Source organism: Dama dama, chromosome 5 (assembly GCF_033118175.1).
Source record: "Dama dama isolate Ldn47 chromosome 5, ASM3311817v1, whole genome shotgun sequence".
Classification (NCBI taxonomy): Eukaryota; Metazoa; Chordata; class Mammalia; order Artiodactyla; family Cervidae; genus Dama; species Dama dama.
In genome coordinates this window covers 89,082,554-89,095,441 of record NC_083685.1, presented here as the reverse complement: position 1 = coordinate 89,095,441, position 12,888 = coordinate 89,082,554, and the positions used below count along the sequence as shown (strand labels likewise).

General features: G+C 40.5%; 1 protein-coding gene across 7 annotated transcripts in view; it reads left to right on the top strand.

Moving 5' to 3' along the window:
- Positions 1-436: 436 nt before the first annotated feature.
- Positions 437-12,888, top strand: part of NF1 (neurofibromin 1) — a 238,640-nt gene continuing 226,188 nt past the window's right edge. For 4 of the 7 annotated variants that reach the window (XM_061142857.1, XM_061142860.1, XM_061142858.1 and 1 more), the window contains exon 1: positions 438-618. In XM_061142857.1, coding sequence (XP_060998840.1) covers positions 559-618 — 60 coding nt within the window. In that variant the 5' untranslated portion in view covers positions 438-558. Of the gene's footprint in view, positions 619-12,888 lie in introns of all 7 variants that reach the window. The other 3 variants (XM_061142862.1, XR_009692943.1, XM_061142863.1) reach the window with 3 other exon arrangements.

The following is a 12,888-nucleotide window of genomic DNA, read 5'->3' as shown; positions in this document are numbered from 1 at the left end:
GCCGAGGTGAGCCCGGCGGCGATGAGGGACGCGTGCCTCCGGGCCCGCAGGAGTTAGGTGACGTCACCTCCAGGAGGACTCGCTTTTTCATTAATGAAACCGGCCGGCGCGGGCGCATGCGCCGCAGGCCCCCTTCCCTCTCGCTTCCCCCTCCCCTTTCCCAGCCGTGCTCTCAATCTCTAGCTCGCTCGCTCTCCCTCTCCCCGGGCCGTGGAAAGGATCCCACTTCCGGTGGGGTGTCATGGCGGCGTCTCGGACTGTGATGGCTGTGGGGAGACGGCGCTAGTGGGGAGAGCGACCAGGAGGCCCCCTCCCCTCCCCGGGCCCCCCTCCCCCGCCCCCCTTCCCCCAGCCTCCTCGCCAACGCCCCCTTCCCCTCTCCCCCTCCCGACCGGGCACAGGCCACCCATCCCCACCCCCGTGGGAACGATCGGAGCCTGCACTCCTCAGACCCTCTCCTCGCCTCTTCCTTCACCTCAGCCCCCGCTCCCCGCCCTCTTCCCGGCCCTGGGCGCCGGCCGCCCGGTCCCTCCGCCGCCCCCCGGCTGCGGGGAGGACATGGCCGCGCACAGGCCGGTGGAATGGGTCCAGGCCGTGGTCAGCCGCTTCGACGAGCAGGTAACGGGCCCGGGGCGGGCGGGAGGTGGGAGCGGAGTGGGGGTGGGGACAGAGTGGGTGAGGGGAGGAAGGAGCGGCCGCCTCCCCCGCAGCTGCCTCGGGCTCTGGAGGAAAGGCTTGGGGGGATAAGTGGGGGTGGCCTAGGGGGGAGGTGCGGGCTAGGAGGGGACGGCTGGTGTCTCGGGCTCCCGTCTCCCTCCTCAGTCGGGGGGTGGGGCCTTTTTCCTGACCACCCCTCCGACCCTCCATCCCCTTTATCCCAGCCCTTCCGCTTGCTAATAGGGATGAGTGACCTGGGGGCGCTTTCAGGGGCTCTCCATCTGGATTTAATCATCTCCCCCCCTTACTTTTTTATTTGTGAACGGAGGTGGGTAACATTTAGTGGTTTCCTCTTCCCTCAGTGGACCTCCTAAACGGGAGTGAATAACTGAACGAACCCCAAGGCCCTTCTTGTGTACCCCGAATAGGAGAAAGATAACATCCCGCCCCTCCCCCAGTTTCTTCTGCTTCCTCTCTCTGAGGGGGAAGAGTAGAAGAAAGCAGGGAAACACAGGTTTTCTTACTTTCTGCTCCATCGTCTCAGCCCGCCCGCAGAGCTCCAAGTGCACACACACTGCACATCTTTTTGATGCCCCACGTCCCACCCCCCACCCCGGACCCCCCATAGCCTGATAAGACCAGACTGGCTTTTACATTGCTCTTTGCAGTGGGAACCATGGTTCTGGTTCCCTCCTGCTTATGAAATATTTTTCCTCCCCCCCCCCCCCCCCACCCCATTCCTTGGTAGTTGCAGTTTCCCCTTTTATGTTTTGCTCAGCGGTCTGAGAATGTGAATATTGCTTTCTGGAGTGGGAATCTTGAGGATTAAGGGGAGCAGAGTGAAAGGAAAGTGGGAAACTGCATCAGAACCACTGACAACAGAGAGCAAAGACAGCTGGGAAGTGGTCCTGAAGCCGTTAATTCTGCTAGTGTTTTGTTGTTTTTTCTTTTTTAAACTCTCACCTCTTAGTTGACAAGAGAACATACATTGAGAATATTTGATATGGAGGAGAAAAGTTACCTAGCTTGAGGAGGTGCCTTTTTATTGCCTGAACCACAGACTCCTGGGGCTGATCAGAATGAATGCACCCGGAGCCTTTTGTCAGTAGGATTTAGTTTAACTTTGTGTTGCTGTTAAGTAGTTGGGGATTGCTTGGGAGAATGCTTTTTGTAGCTGCAATTCTAGGATGAACTTCCTGTGATGAGGAACTGCTTGAGATTGAATCAGTCTATTTTGTTTACTGGATATAATCATGAAACTGATTTTGGGAGCTGAATGGATCCATAAACAGTTTCTGACCTATCTGCAAGGTACTTGGGACTAGGCAGAGGAATTGAGAAGAAATTTGAGAAGAAACTACTTAGATAAAAGAGAATTACAAAGCTGTCAGAAACTTGAAGTTCTTTCACCCATCCTTAATGCTTCCAGACCAAAAAGTATCTAAACCACTGTACTGCTAATCTATTTGAGGAAGTGAAATGTGACCACATATATTGGATTGTATTATTGATAGAGCCTTACATGTAAAACTTGATAGAAAAGACTTTCTCTGTGTAATTTTAAAAAAGGATTTAAAAGGCACACAGTTCGCAAAGGTGGACTGTGTGGATACTTTAATCTGGATGCAGGAATTTGATGGATTCACACCACAACTATTGTTTACAATTTTTAAAAAATTTTTTAATTGAAGGATAATTGCTTTATAGAATTTTGTGGTTTTCTATCATACATCAGTAAGAATCAGCCATAGATACACCCATGTCCCCTCCCGCCCAATTTTTTTTAAAGTAGAAGTTTTTTTTTCCAATTTTTAAACTTTATTTCTTTGCTTCTTACCTGTTGATCTCTAGGTTTATCTGTCACATATTGAAAAGATAGTTTTCTAAATTTTAAAAGAAGAATGATTTTGATTATATGCCCAGTAATGCAAGTAAATGTTTCCTTCTTTTTGTCCCCAGTGTTGAAAGACCTTATACTTTGTTATTTGCTTTGTTATGAATATTGTGGAATCAAACTCACATCATCTGTTAACAATTAAGGACATAAGAACTTTAAACAAGCCTTAAAAAACTATACTTTTATATTGTTATTAAAGAGAAAGATCCATAGGACAAATTATTCCTCACATTTTTCTCTTACAGGGTTAAAGCCCACTGACTTTGGGATGTAAAAGTATAAAGGTTTCAGTGTTTAACGTAAGGCACTTGTAGACAGTAACTTATTATGGAATTAATAAACGTTTAATTTAGAGTTTACTTTGAGTTTGGAAAGTGGGAAAAACTGAGACTCAGAGTGGTTAAGTGACTTTTCAAGGTCACATAGCAGACCTAATAATAAGAGCCTCAGTATTAAAAGTATTGAATCCTGGACAATGAGGAATATTTTTTTCTGGTAAGTATCTCATAGGATTTGTTTTAATAATCCAAAAGTATAGTTAGCAGGGAAGAGTTTACATTTTTATTGAGGGGGGAAAACAACCTACATGTAGTGAGAGATATTTGAGAGTCTTCAATATTTCAACTATGTCTAAAAGTTTTAAATTTTGAATATATTGTCTGTACTTTGTTTCACTGGGTCCAGGGGGAGTCAAGCTGCTGCATTTTATTACAGCTAAGACTTATGTTGAACCAGAGAGCATGTGCATGTCTAAAGATGGCAACTCTATTTATGATTGAATTGATGTTTTAGTTGAACTTCTAATATTTGTGGTGATAAAAGCAGAAATGCCTTACTAGCCACTGCTGATTACCTATTGTACTCTGATGGGTATTGCTCAGCAGCTTGGTGCAGTAGACCCAGATTAAACAGTGGTAGTGTTCCATCTTGACATTGTGAGCTCAAGTCCTTGTTTCCAAGTGGGTAAAATAACATTCCTGTAACCTGCTGGCATTGCACCTAAACCTAGTATTTATGGCAACTGAGCAGTTCCTAGCGATTTAAAAACTAAGTACTTCTTCGATTAGGGATGGAACTTGTGAAGGTGGACAGCCAGAAAGCTGAATGTGTGAGTTATATCTTCTGCTGCTCCTTAACCTGCCTGTATGGTGCTAAATAGTAAGTTTCTAAATTGAAATTAGCAAATTTTAGGTGTGGGTGTGTAGCTTTAATTTGTGGCTCATCAGCCAGGTTACTTAAATTAGAGAGAACCTTCTTACCTGCCTTACCTAGCTCATATGCCCAATCAATTTCTGTAGGACTTTGTTCCTGAAAGGGAGTATAGGAAAACTGGTTATATGAAAGTTTTTGTTTTAAGAAGTTGAGAAAGATACCATCAAATGATTTGTTGTAAATATATATTTTCCACATCTGATCAAGTAAAAGCGATATATAAAAAGCCAAAAAATAACCTTGTAAAGACCATATTAGAGAGTAAACTCGGATTTTTAAATTTTTAATACTAGCTTATTGGTAGTTGTAAATTGAACGCTAATTGGAATGTTCTTTGAATAGGTGGTATAAAACTTATGTTATAAAATGATTGGCCAGCGTCTTTGAAGTAACAAGCTACATGTTAATTGGCCAGATAGATTTGTAAAACTTTGAAGTTGCTTTGGATTTAAGAAAAAAACCCAAAAACTCCTTAGCTTTGTTCTTAAAGCCTGGTCTGCCATTGTTGTAAGGCCTTCTAAGTAATTGAAAATGAATATTCTTTTGGCAAGGGGTATGGTGCGTGAGAAAAAATTGCTTATTTATTCTGGAACTCATCTTTTAAAAATGATTTCCAACTGGTCCTCAATTAGTTCTCTGTGCTCCCTCACTCTTCCCACCTTTAGCTAGCATCTAATTGAATTTTTCTTTATATGAGCTCCTTCCTTTTCACCTTCAAACTTACTAAGATTTCTTTTCTCTTAAACATTTGCTTGGTCTTGTAGCTTTCTCTGTATAGATCAGTCTTTTTATTCCTTTTGTTGCCAGATACCTGTTGCCTCATTTATCCACCTATGTCCTCTAACTCTCTGAAAAAACTAGCTCTTGCCTCTTGCTTTCCTTCTGGATTGGTGCTTTCTTGAAAGTGATGCCTTCTGGCAAAACGGTGGTTTTTTGATCAACTGTGATGCCACTGTGGTGGTCCATTACCCCTGGAAACCAGTCTCCTCAAATTCCCAAGACACAGTGCTGTCTTGTTATGACGCTTGCGCGTCCTTCACCCCTTGGACAGATGTGCATTTTTCGTCATACCGTGCTGCCCACCATTGAACTGCGATTCCTAAATGATGGTGTGAGTTCTGTCCTGCTCTTTACAGTCTCAGTCCTCATGTTAGCCATTAGATCTCTGTGGGTCCTGTATTTCCTTTTTTGTTGGAATTGACTAGAAAAATCTGTAAGATTTCTTTGTAGTTTCAATACTTGATGGTCTTAATGCTTTTAACAGCATCTCTGTGTGTCACAGTGGTCCGTGGGGCGCTGACCCCGTGTGATTTACCTAACGTTTTCTCATCATGTCTCAGTGTGCACCCATGTTGCAGGCGAGCTGGCTCAGTCGCTTCTGTGTATGTCAGGCTTATTCCTGCTTGTCTGCCTCTGTTTATACCAGCCCCTGCCTAAATGCTTTAATTCCTCTTTCATCTTTTTCTAATTCCTGTCCACACTTAAATGGGCAGCTCAAGCTTCATTTTTCCCATGAAGTCTTTATAGACTGAACTCACTGCATCCTCACTACTTCATGTGCTGGTCACCTCAGGTTCTACAGAAACACCAAGGTGTCGCCCCTTGGAAGGGTTGATTGAACATAGCTTAGCATTATTTTCTTTTCTCTTATCTTTTTTATCAAATGAAGTGTAAATTTTCTGAAAAGCAAGAACTCTCTGAGAATTCTACTAATAGTCACCCCAGGGCCCAGCAGAGTTATAAGCACACATTGAGTCATTGATGGAATGTTTTTCATATGATTCTTGATTCAAAGGTAGACTGGCTAACAGGAGTGGTAATTTTGGCTTTATTTTAAATGTAAATAACTGAATTTTATTAATAATTTAGTGTTTATGGTGGCCTCCATCTTATAAGTGATAGTTTAACTAGGAATAGGTTTTTAACAAAAGAAAGCTTTAAGGAGGAACTTGTACCTGTTTATATTTCCTCCAACATTTTTGAATCAAGTTTCAGATCTGATTGACTACCTTTGTGATCTTGATTTTGTCACTACTTTTAGTGGCAAGTCTGCATAAGGAAATTTTTTTGCAGTGATCTATATGATAAATTAAAAGACATTTGCTCCTTGGTAGAAAAACTATGACCAACCTAGACAGCATATTAGAAAGCAGAGACATTACTTTGCTGACAAAGGTTCGTCTAGTCAAAGCTATGGATTTCCTAGTAGTCATGTATGGATGTGAGAGTTGGACCATAAAGAAAGCTGAGCGCTGAAGAATTGATGCTTTTGAGCTGTGGTGTTGGAGAAGACTCTTGAGAGTCCCTTGGACTGCAAGGAGATCAAACCAGTTAATCCTAAAGGAAATCAGTCCTGAATATTCATTGGAAGGACTGATGCTAAAGCTGAAACTCCAATACTTTGGCCACCTGATGTGAAGAACTGACTTATTTGAAAAGACCCTGATGCTGGGAAAGATTGAAGGTGGGAGGAGAATGGGTCGACAGAGGATGAGATGGTTGTATATCATCACCAACTCGATGGACATGAGTTTGAGCAAGCTCTGGGAGCTGGTGATGGATAGGGAGAACTGGCATGCTGCAGTCCATGGGGTCGCAAAGAGCTGGACACGACTGAGTGAATTGAACTGAACTGAACTGATAGGATAATGAATGTGAAATGCTTTGAAAAGACTAAGATCATTCAAATGTAAAATTTATACATTTTCTGTATAGCTGACTGATGATTGTATATTTACCAAATAAAGGAGGTTGACTAAGTCTCTGGATGTTCCCCCTTATGTACCTTGTCCAGTAGATACCTCAGTTTAGCGTTCGTTGACAAATGCTTAGCATACTGAGAGGGTCCTTGGGTAACCTACCGTAAATGACTGTAATCTCTTTTCTTGCTTTATCATCTATTTGTGGCATACATAATAGATGGCTGTTCAAGTTTGGAAAGTGTAATAGAAAAATGTCATAAGGTGTTGTGTGGCTTGTTATATTAGATTTAATATTGCTTTATTAGATTTTAAATATTGCTACACTTTTTATTTGACGCTTTTGGCCAATAGGAAGTTAAGAGTCTTAAATCTGCTGCTTTCTTTTTTTTTTTAATGTGTTTAGCATGGAGAATTTTGTCCTTAAAGCAAAGGTTAGAGATACAACGGTAAGCATGCCTTATTTTTGCATCTTTATTCTTTACTCAGACTGTTGCAGGGCATTTTTGTTTTATTTTCAAATTTGGTGTTACGAGGTCCTGTGTAGACTCTGTGTTGTTGCATTATAGCAGCATACTTTGCAGGGTGAGCCTTGTATTAACTAAAAACGTGTGCTTTGCACATGTGTTCCCTAGCTCTCAGTCTGCTCGCCATTGGGGGTTTCGTGTGTATCTGTGTGTATATAACACAGTGGACGGGGAGAGATAGGAAGGCTCGTTTTTTAAAGGAAGTTTAAAGAGAAGACTGTTCTATAGAAGAAGTAGAAGAGGAGGTTTGTGGTCAGCGTAGACTGTTAAAAGGCTTAGAATCAATACTGAAGTAGAATATAGGCATCTTAAGCTCTTTCTTTGCTCAGGATTGACTTGAATTTATAAAAAGTACTGGCTTATTCCGTCTGACATCTTTTAGAATACCCCATTTTCTTGGGGGTGGAGAGGGAAAGATGAGACAAAGTTTGTTTTGACCTTGAAGAATAGAAAAGTTAAAGTGTTTTTACATTGTGATGACTGTGAATGAAGTTTAAGGTTTCAGCAGTAAAATTTCTGTTTCATGCTGTGTGGTAGAGCCTTCAGTAAACAGAGCACACTCAAAGGTTGTGCTGAAGAAAATTTTAACATTATAGAATATAAATAACTGGAATTGATAGTGCCTCCAATAAACTCTGTTCAGGTACCTGCAGTCGATGGGCAGATTTGACCACTTCAGATGTTTTATGGCTGAGATATATAGTTATATTCTTTGGTTTTCTGAGAGTGGCTTTTGAACCATTGACTATATCATCAAAAGGGCTTCTGTTAAGACAAGAAAGCCCCAAGCTAATATGGAATGCCATCCTGTTATAATGAAGAATTGGAATTATCCTCTAAACTTTACATATTTTTGCTATAAATGGTACTAATTACTTTGCAGTGGCAATAACTTGAGGTGCAGACTTCCAGATTGCATATTTTCTTTAAACCACAGCCTGGCACTCTTTTGGTTTGGCTTAGGGTTGCCACTACAGTCTACAAGCTGTTGCCTGCCCCTATTCATATTTTATAGTTTGGAGTGTTTTAGCCTGTTGAATTTCAGAGAACTTAAACTTTTTCTTGTGATATCCTTACCCCTTCCACTTCACATCCCCCAAGCAGGGTGTTGTGTCTAGTGCAAGAGGCATGAATATTTACTGAATAGCAGTACGTTTAGAAATTTACTTTAAAGGACTTTTATTTAATAATATTTTCAATCATACTTTTATATCCAGATGATGGCCTTGTGGGTAATTATGGGTCATAACAACCTCAAGCAACGCTTTTCCATCTAATTGTTGACAGCTTACCTTGGATAGTCCTCCTAGTAATTTGGGCATGAGAAAACCCCTCTTACTGTCTCAAATTTGTGATGACAGTCGAGCTCTTTCTCGTACTACACAGTATGCTGAGCAGTTTTCAGTGTGACCTTGGGCAAGTCAGCTTCTCTGAACTTGAGTTTTCTGGTTGCATCTGTAAGTTGGGGATAATACCTGGCTTTACTTATTTACATCATGGGCTTGTTTAGTGTCTTGGTGTGAATCTTTTATGTGAAAGGAAGCTGTAAATAATCATAAAAATCTATTATCATAATTATCCTGTGCAGCATTTTTTCTCTTTTCTTTATAGTTTGGTGATTATTATTATTTCTATAATGCGTGGAAAAACAAGCTAGAGAAGCAAAGCAACTTGTTCATTATCATATGACATGTGATTGAGTTTAAACTAGAGTGTGGGTGTCTTAATCCTTAGAGCAGTAACTTTCAATAAATAGAGCTTTACAAAAAAGGTCTAAATTTTGTGAACAGATAGCACAAATATGTAAAGAGAGGAAAGTTACTGCTTCTTCACTCAAAAATAACATGTTACATTTTGTCTTTTATGTTCTTAAGAGAGAATCTTTTATGTTCATAAGAGAGTTCATAAGGAAATCTTTTTTCGATTGGTCATGCATTAGACATACCTTTTAAGCATTGTATACTAATTTCATTGTTTATATTCTTTTCACCTTATCAAAACTTCTCAGGCTGTTAGTGGAAGTTGTAACATTGTTCCCCTTTTATTTTTAGTTTTATGACATTTTATAACTCACTGCAGATTTTTAGGTGAAGAGAGTTGAATTCTGAAGGTAAGAGTGTAGAATTTGTGAGAATACCTACAGGAATGTATAGTTATAAATATGAGAGTATGTTTTTCTTTGATTCTTTTATCTGGTATTTCACAGTTAAGTTTGTAAAGTTGGTTTTCATACTCTTAAGAACATTCCATTAAGGATTTGGTCAAATTTGAGGCACCCTTTTAACCTTTGGTTGGATTTGAGTGACTTGTTCTGTTGGATTCCTGAGTCTGTCTTTCTCTTTGCCCATCTGCTTTCCTTCCTTTGTCTGCTTTTTGAAACCCCTCACCCCCCAGCAACAACTTTCAAATCATTCATTTTGTCTTTTGGAGTACCTTTCCAAATCTTTTATCTTTATCAGTGCCTTTTACTTCCATCCCAGCTCAGGGCTGGGAAGATGTTTTGCCTTTATCCTCTAGGCAGATCATCTTTCTTTTGGCTAATGGACTAGGGGGGAAAGACAAGAAGCATTTGTATTTCCTGTTATGTTTCAATTTTTGGCTTCTGATAACTGAATTTGCAGTAGGGAATGAGAGAGAGAGAAGGTGTTGTTTTGGTCAGATGTTGGCAACAAAGATCAGTGAAGACCTGTGCTCTGGTTTCTGCCCTGACACAAACTACCTTTGCTATATTATGTAAATCTCAATTCTGAGCTATTTCATTTATCTGTTAAACAGGAAAAATATAATTTGACTAAATCTGATAAAAGTCTAAAACTTTTCTAATTCTTAAAATGGATTGATTTCTGTTTGTTTTTTTTTTAAAGCCAGTCCTCTGACTGAAAAAATAATTCCAGTCACTAATTGATTAGTTACAGATAGTTAGTTAGAAGGAATCTGAGATTATTTAAATCCACTTCTGCAATAGCCCTGACAGATGACTGTTCAGTCTTTGTCAGTTCAGTTCAGTTGCTCAGTCGTGGAGTTGCTCACTCTTTGGAGCCCGTGGACTGCAGCACGCCAGGCTTCCCTGTCCATCACCAACTCCCAGAGCTTGCTCAAACTCATGTCCATTGCGTTGGTGATGCCATCCAACCATCTCATCCTCTGTCGTCCCCTTCTCCTCCCGCCTTCAGTCTTTGCCAGCATCAAGGTCTTTTCCAGTGAGTCGGTTCTTTGCATCAGGTGGCCAAAGTATTGGAGGTTCAGCTTTAGCATCAGTCCTGCCAATGAATATTCAGGACTGGTTTCCTTTAGGATTAACTGGTTGGATCTCCTTGCAGTCCAAGGGACTCTAAAGAGTCTTCTCCAACACCACAGTTGAAAAGCATCAATTCTTCGGTGCTCAGCTTTCTTTATAGTCCAACTCTCACATCCGTAAACTCTCACACCTTAAAGTCTAGTAAGAGAGAAGGATGAAAAGAAAATTCTGGTGAATGTTACGATGAATGCATAGGATACAATGGGAGTGGATAAGAGGAGCCCTTAATTTAGCCTGGGCAGTCAGGGAGAACTTGACAGAAAGTGAAGCCTAGACTGAGTTGTCAATCATGTAGGTTCTTGCATGCCTTACTAAAATGCTTAAACCCTTGTTTGAAGGTTTTGGGTGAATGTAATTTCATCTAATGGCTTATGCTTTAGTAGGAGCAGTCGAAGAATATAATAAAGGGAAATTCACAGTGGAGTACCATAGGAGGTAGAAGAAGAATGGAATCTAAATTCAGGTGGTGAATTTAGAGACTGAGATGGCAGAGAAGGAAACAATTTATTTAGTTTATAATAGCTGTTGGAGTAAATGAGAGAGAGAGAGTGCAGTTTAAGGACGTTTAGCAGTACTGGGCAGTATTAAGGATTCAGCTGGATTTGGAGACAGTGTCTTTGTTATGGTCATAGTCACTAGAATTGAAGAGATCAAGGAATGTTGAGGATGTTGAGATAGGTGGTCCACCTTGACATTGAAGTCACCTAGATTTGGGTTCCCAGATATAGCAAATAGAAATAATGGACGCCCAGTTAAATGTGAATTTCAGATAAGCAATAAATACTTAGTATAAATATTTCCCAATTATTGCATGGGATATACTAAAAATACTTCTCATGTTTTTTTTGAAAATTCAGGTTTAATTGGGAGTCCTGTATTTTATCAAGCAACACTAACCTGGACGGTGGTCGATGTGTGAAGTAGAGGAAAAACTGAGCCAGGAGTCAGAGTGTTTTGATGATGGGGGAAGTGTCTAGAAAATTGGTAGGTGATGGTGACAAGGTTTGTTAGTGAGGAGCGCATGAGTCATGAGCCTCAAGTAAGCGCGGGGAGAGTAGAAACGTTTGGCCTCCTAAAGTCTTCTATTCACTGTTCCTAATGGTTTTCTCTGTAACGCTTCAGAGTGTTTGTCTTTTTACTTTAAAAATGTTTGAAGACAAATACTAAGTGTTTCTCAGGGTTGTCCCCCCCCAATATATTAATCAGTTTTTTTTTTTTTTATATAGAACACACCGTTAAGTATTTCACTGTCATGGTGCTTTTTTCTCTTGGTGCAGTTGGTGGTCAGTATTCAGGCATATCATTTGTCATCTTTTTTTCTAAGTATTTTTGTATCTGAGGGTGTTATTTGAGTCTTTAAAAAAGGCTTAAAAAATGCTGAGCTTCAGGTGCTCTGTATTTTTGGTATTCTCCTGATTACTGGTACAGTTAACCTAACAAAGAGCATGCATGTGCATGTGTATTTTTTTTTTAAAAGCTTTTTTATGCAAAGTTTTAAACATGTACAAAAATAGATGATTATAAATGAAGCCCCATGTACCCATTACCTGGCTTCTACTTAGTTTTGTTTCATCCATACTCCTACCCATTTCCTGCTCAGCTTCTCTTCATTATTTTGAAGCAATCCCAATTATCATTTCTGCATGACTTATTCTTAAATCATGCTGACTTTAAAAGCTGTGTGATAGAAAAACAGTATTCAGTGGGGAAGACTTGAGTTTGAGTCCTAATTGCTGAGGAATGAGTTAACCTGGGTGAGAGTCAAGCTGAGTATTTTGAAGAGTGAATGTGAGGGTTGGGGAGGAGACATGGTGCTACCTGCCCTTTTTTATAGGGCTCTACAAACCAAAGATTTGAGGTAATGTATGTGAAGGTAGTCTGTAAACTTGCTTCACAAAGGTAAGATTTCATTATTAGTAAACGCTGCCTAAGTGCTGAAAAGTCGTCTGCATAGTAATCGGTCCTAGAATTATTTGGGTATTGACATTAAATTAAGGTCATGGTCCTGAAATGACCTTTTCATCTTTATCTATCCCTGCATTTTGAGGCACCATCTTCTCATTCCTAGTCTGATGCCTTATTTTTCATGAGTTCTCAAGGTTCACTGACAGCACTCCCCTTGTCACATTGCAGAATTTTCATCTGTACCCTTGGATTAATTCATACAGACTTGAATTCAGATAAAGCAGGTAGGTGGGGTTTATGCTGTATTTTAGGTGTTCTGATGGCTGGCAAAAATGCTCTATTTAAATTTGAAAATAATATTGTTTTCTGCTAAAACAGAAGTGAAATTGAATTGTATAGTTCTATTTTCAGTCCCCTCTTGGTATTATGTTGTTGTTGTTTAGTTGCTCAGTCGTGTCTGACTCTTTTGCAACCCCATGGACTGTGGGGATTTCCCAGGCAGGAATACTGGAGTGGGTTGCCATTTCCTTCTTCAGGGGATCTTCCAGACCCAGGGGTCAAACCCGTGTCTCCTGCTTTGGCAGGCGGATTCTTTGCCACTGAGCCGCCAGGGAAGCCCAATTGGTGTTATACCATGTACTCTTGACTAATGATTCTTGCTTGTCTTTCCTTCCTCATCGTCTTGATCTTAAT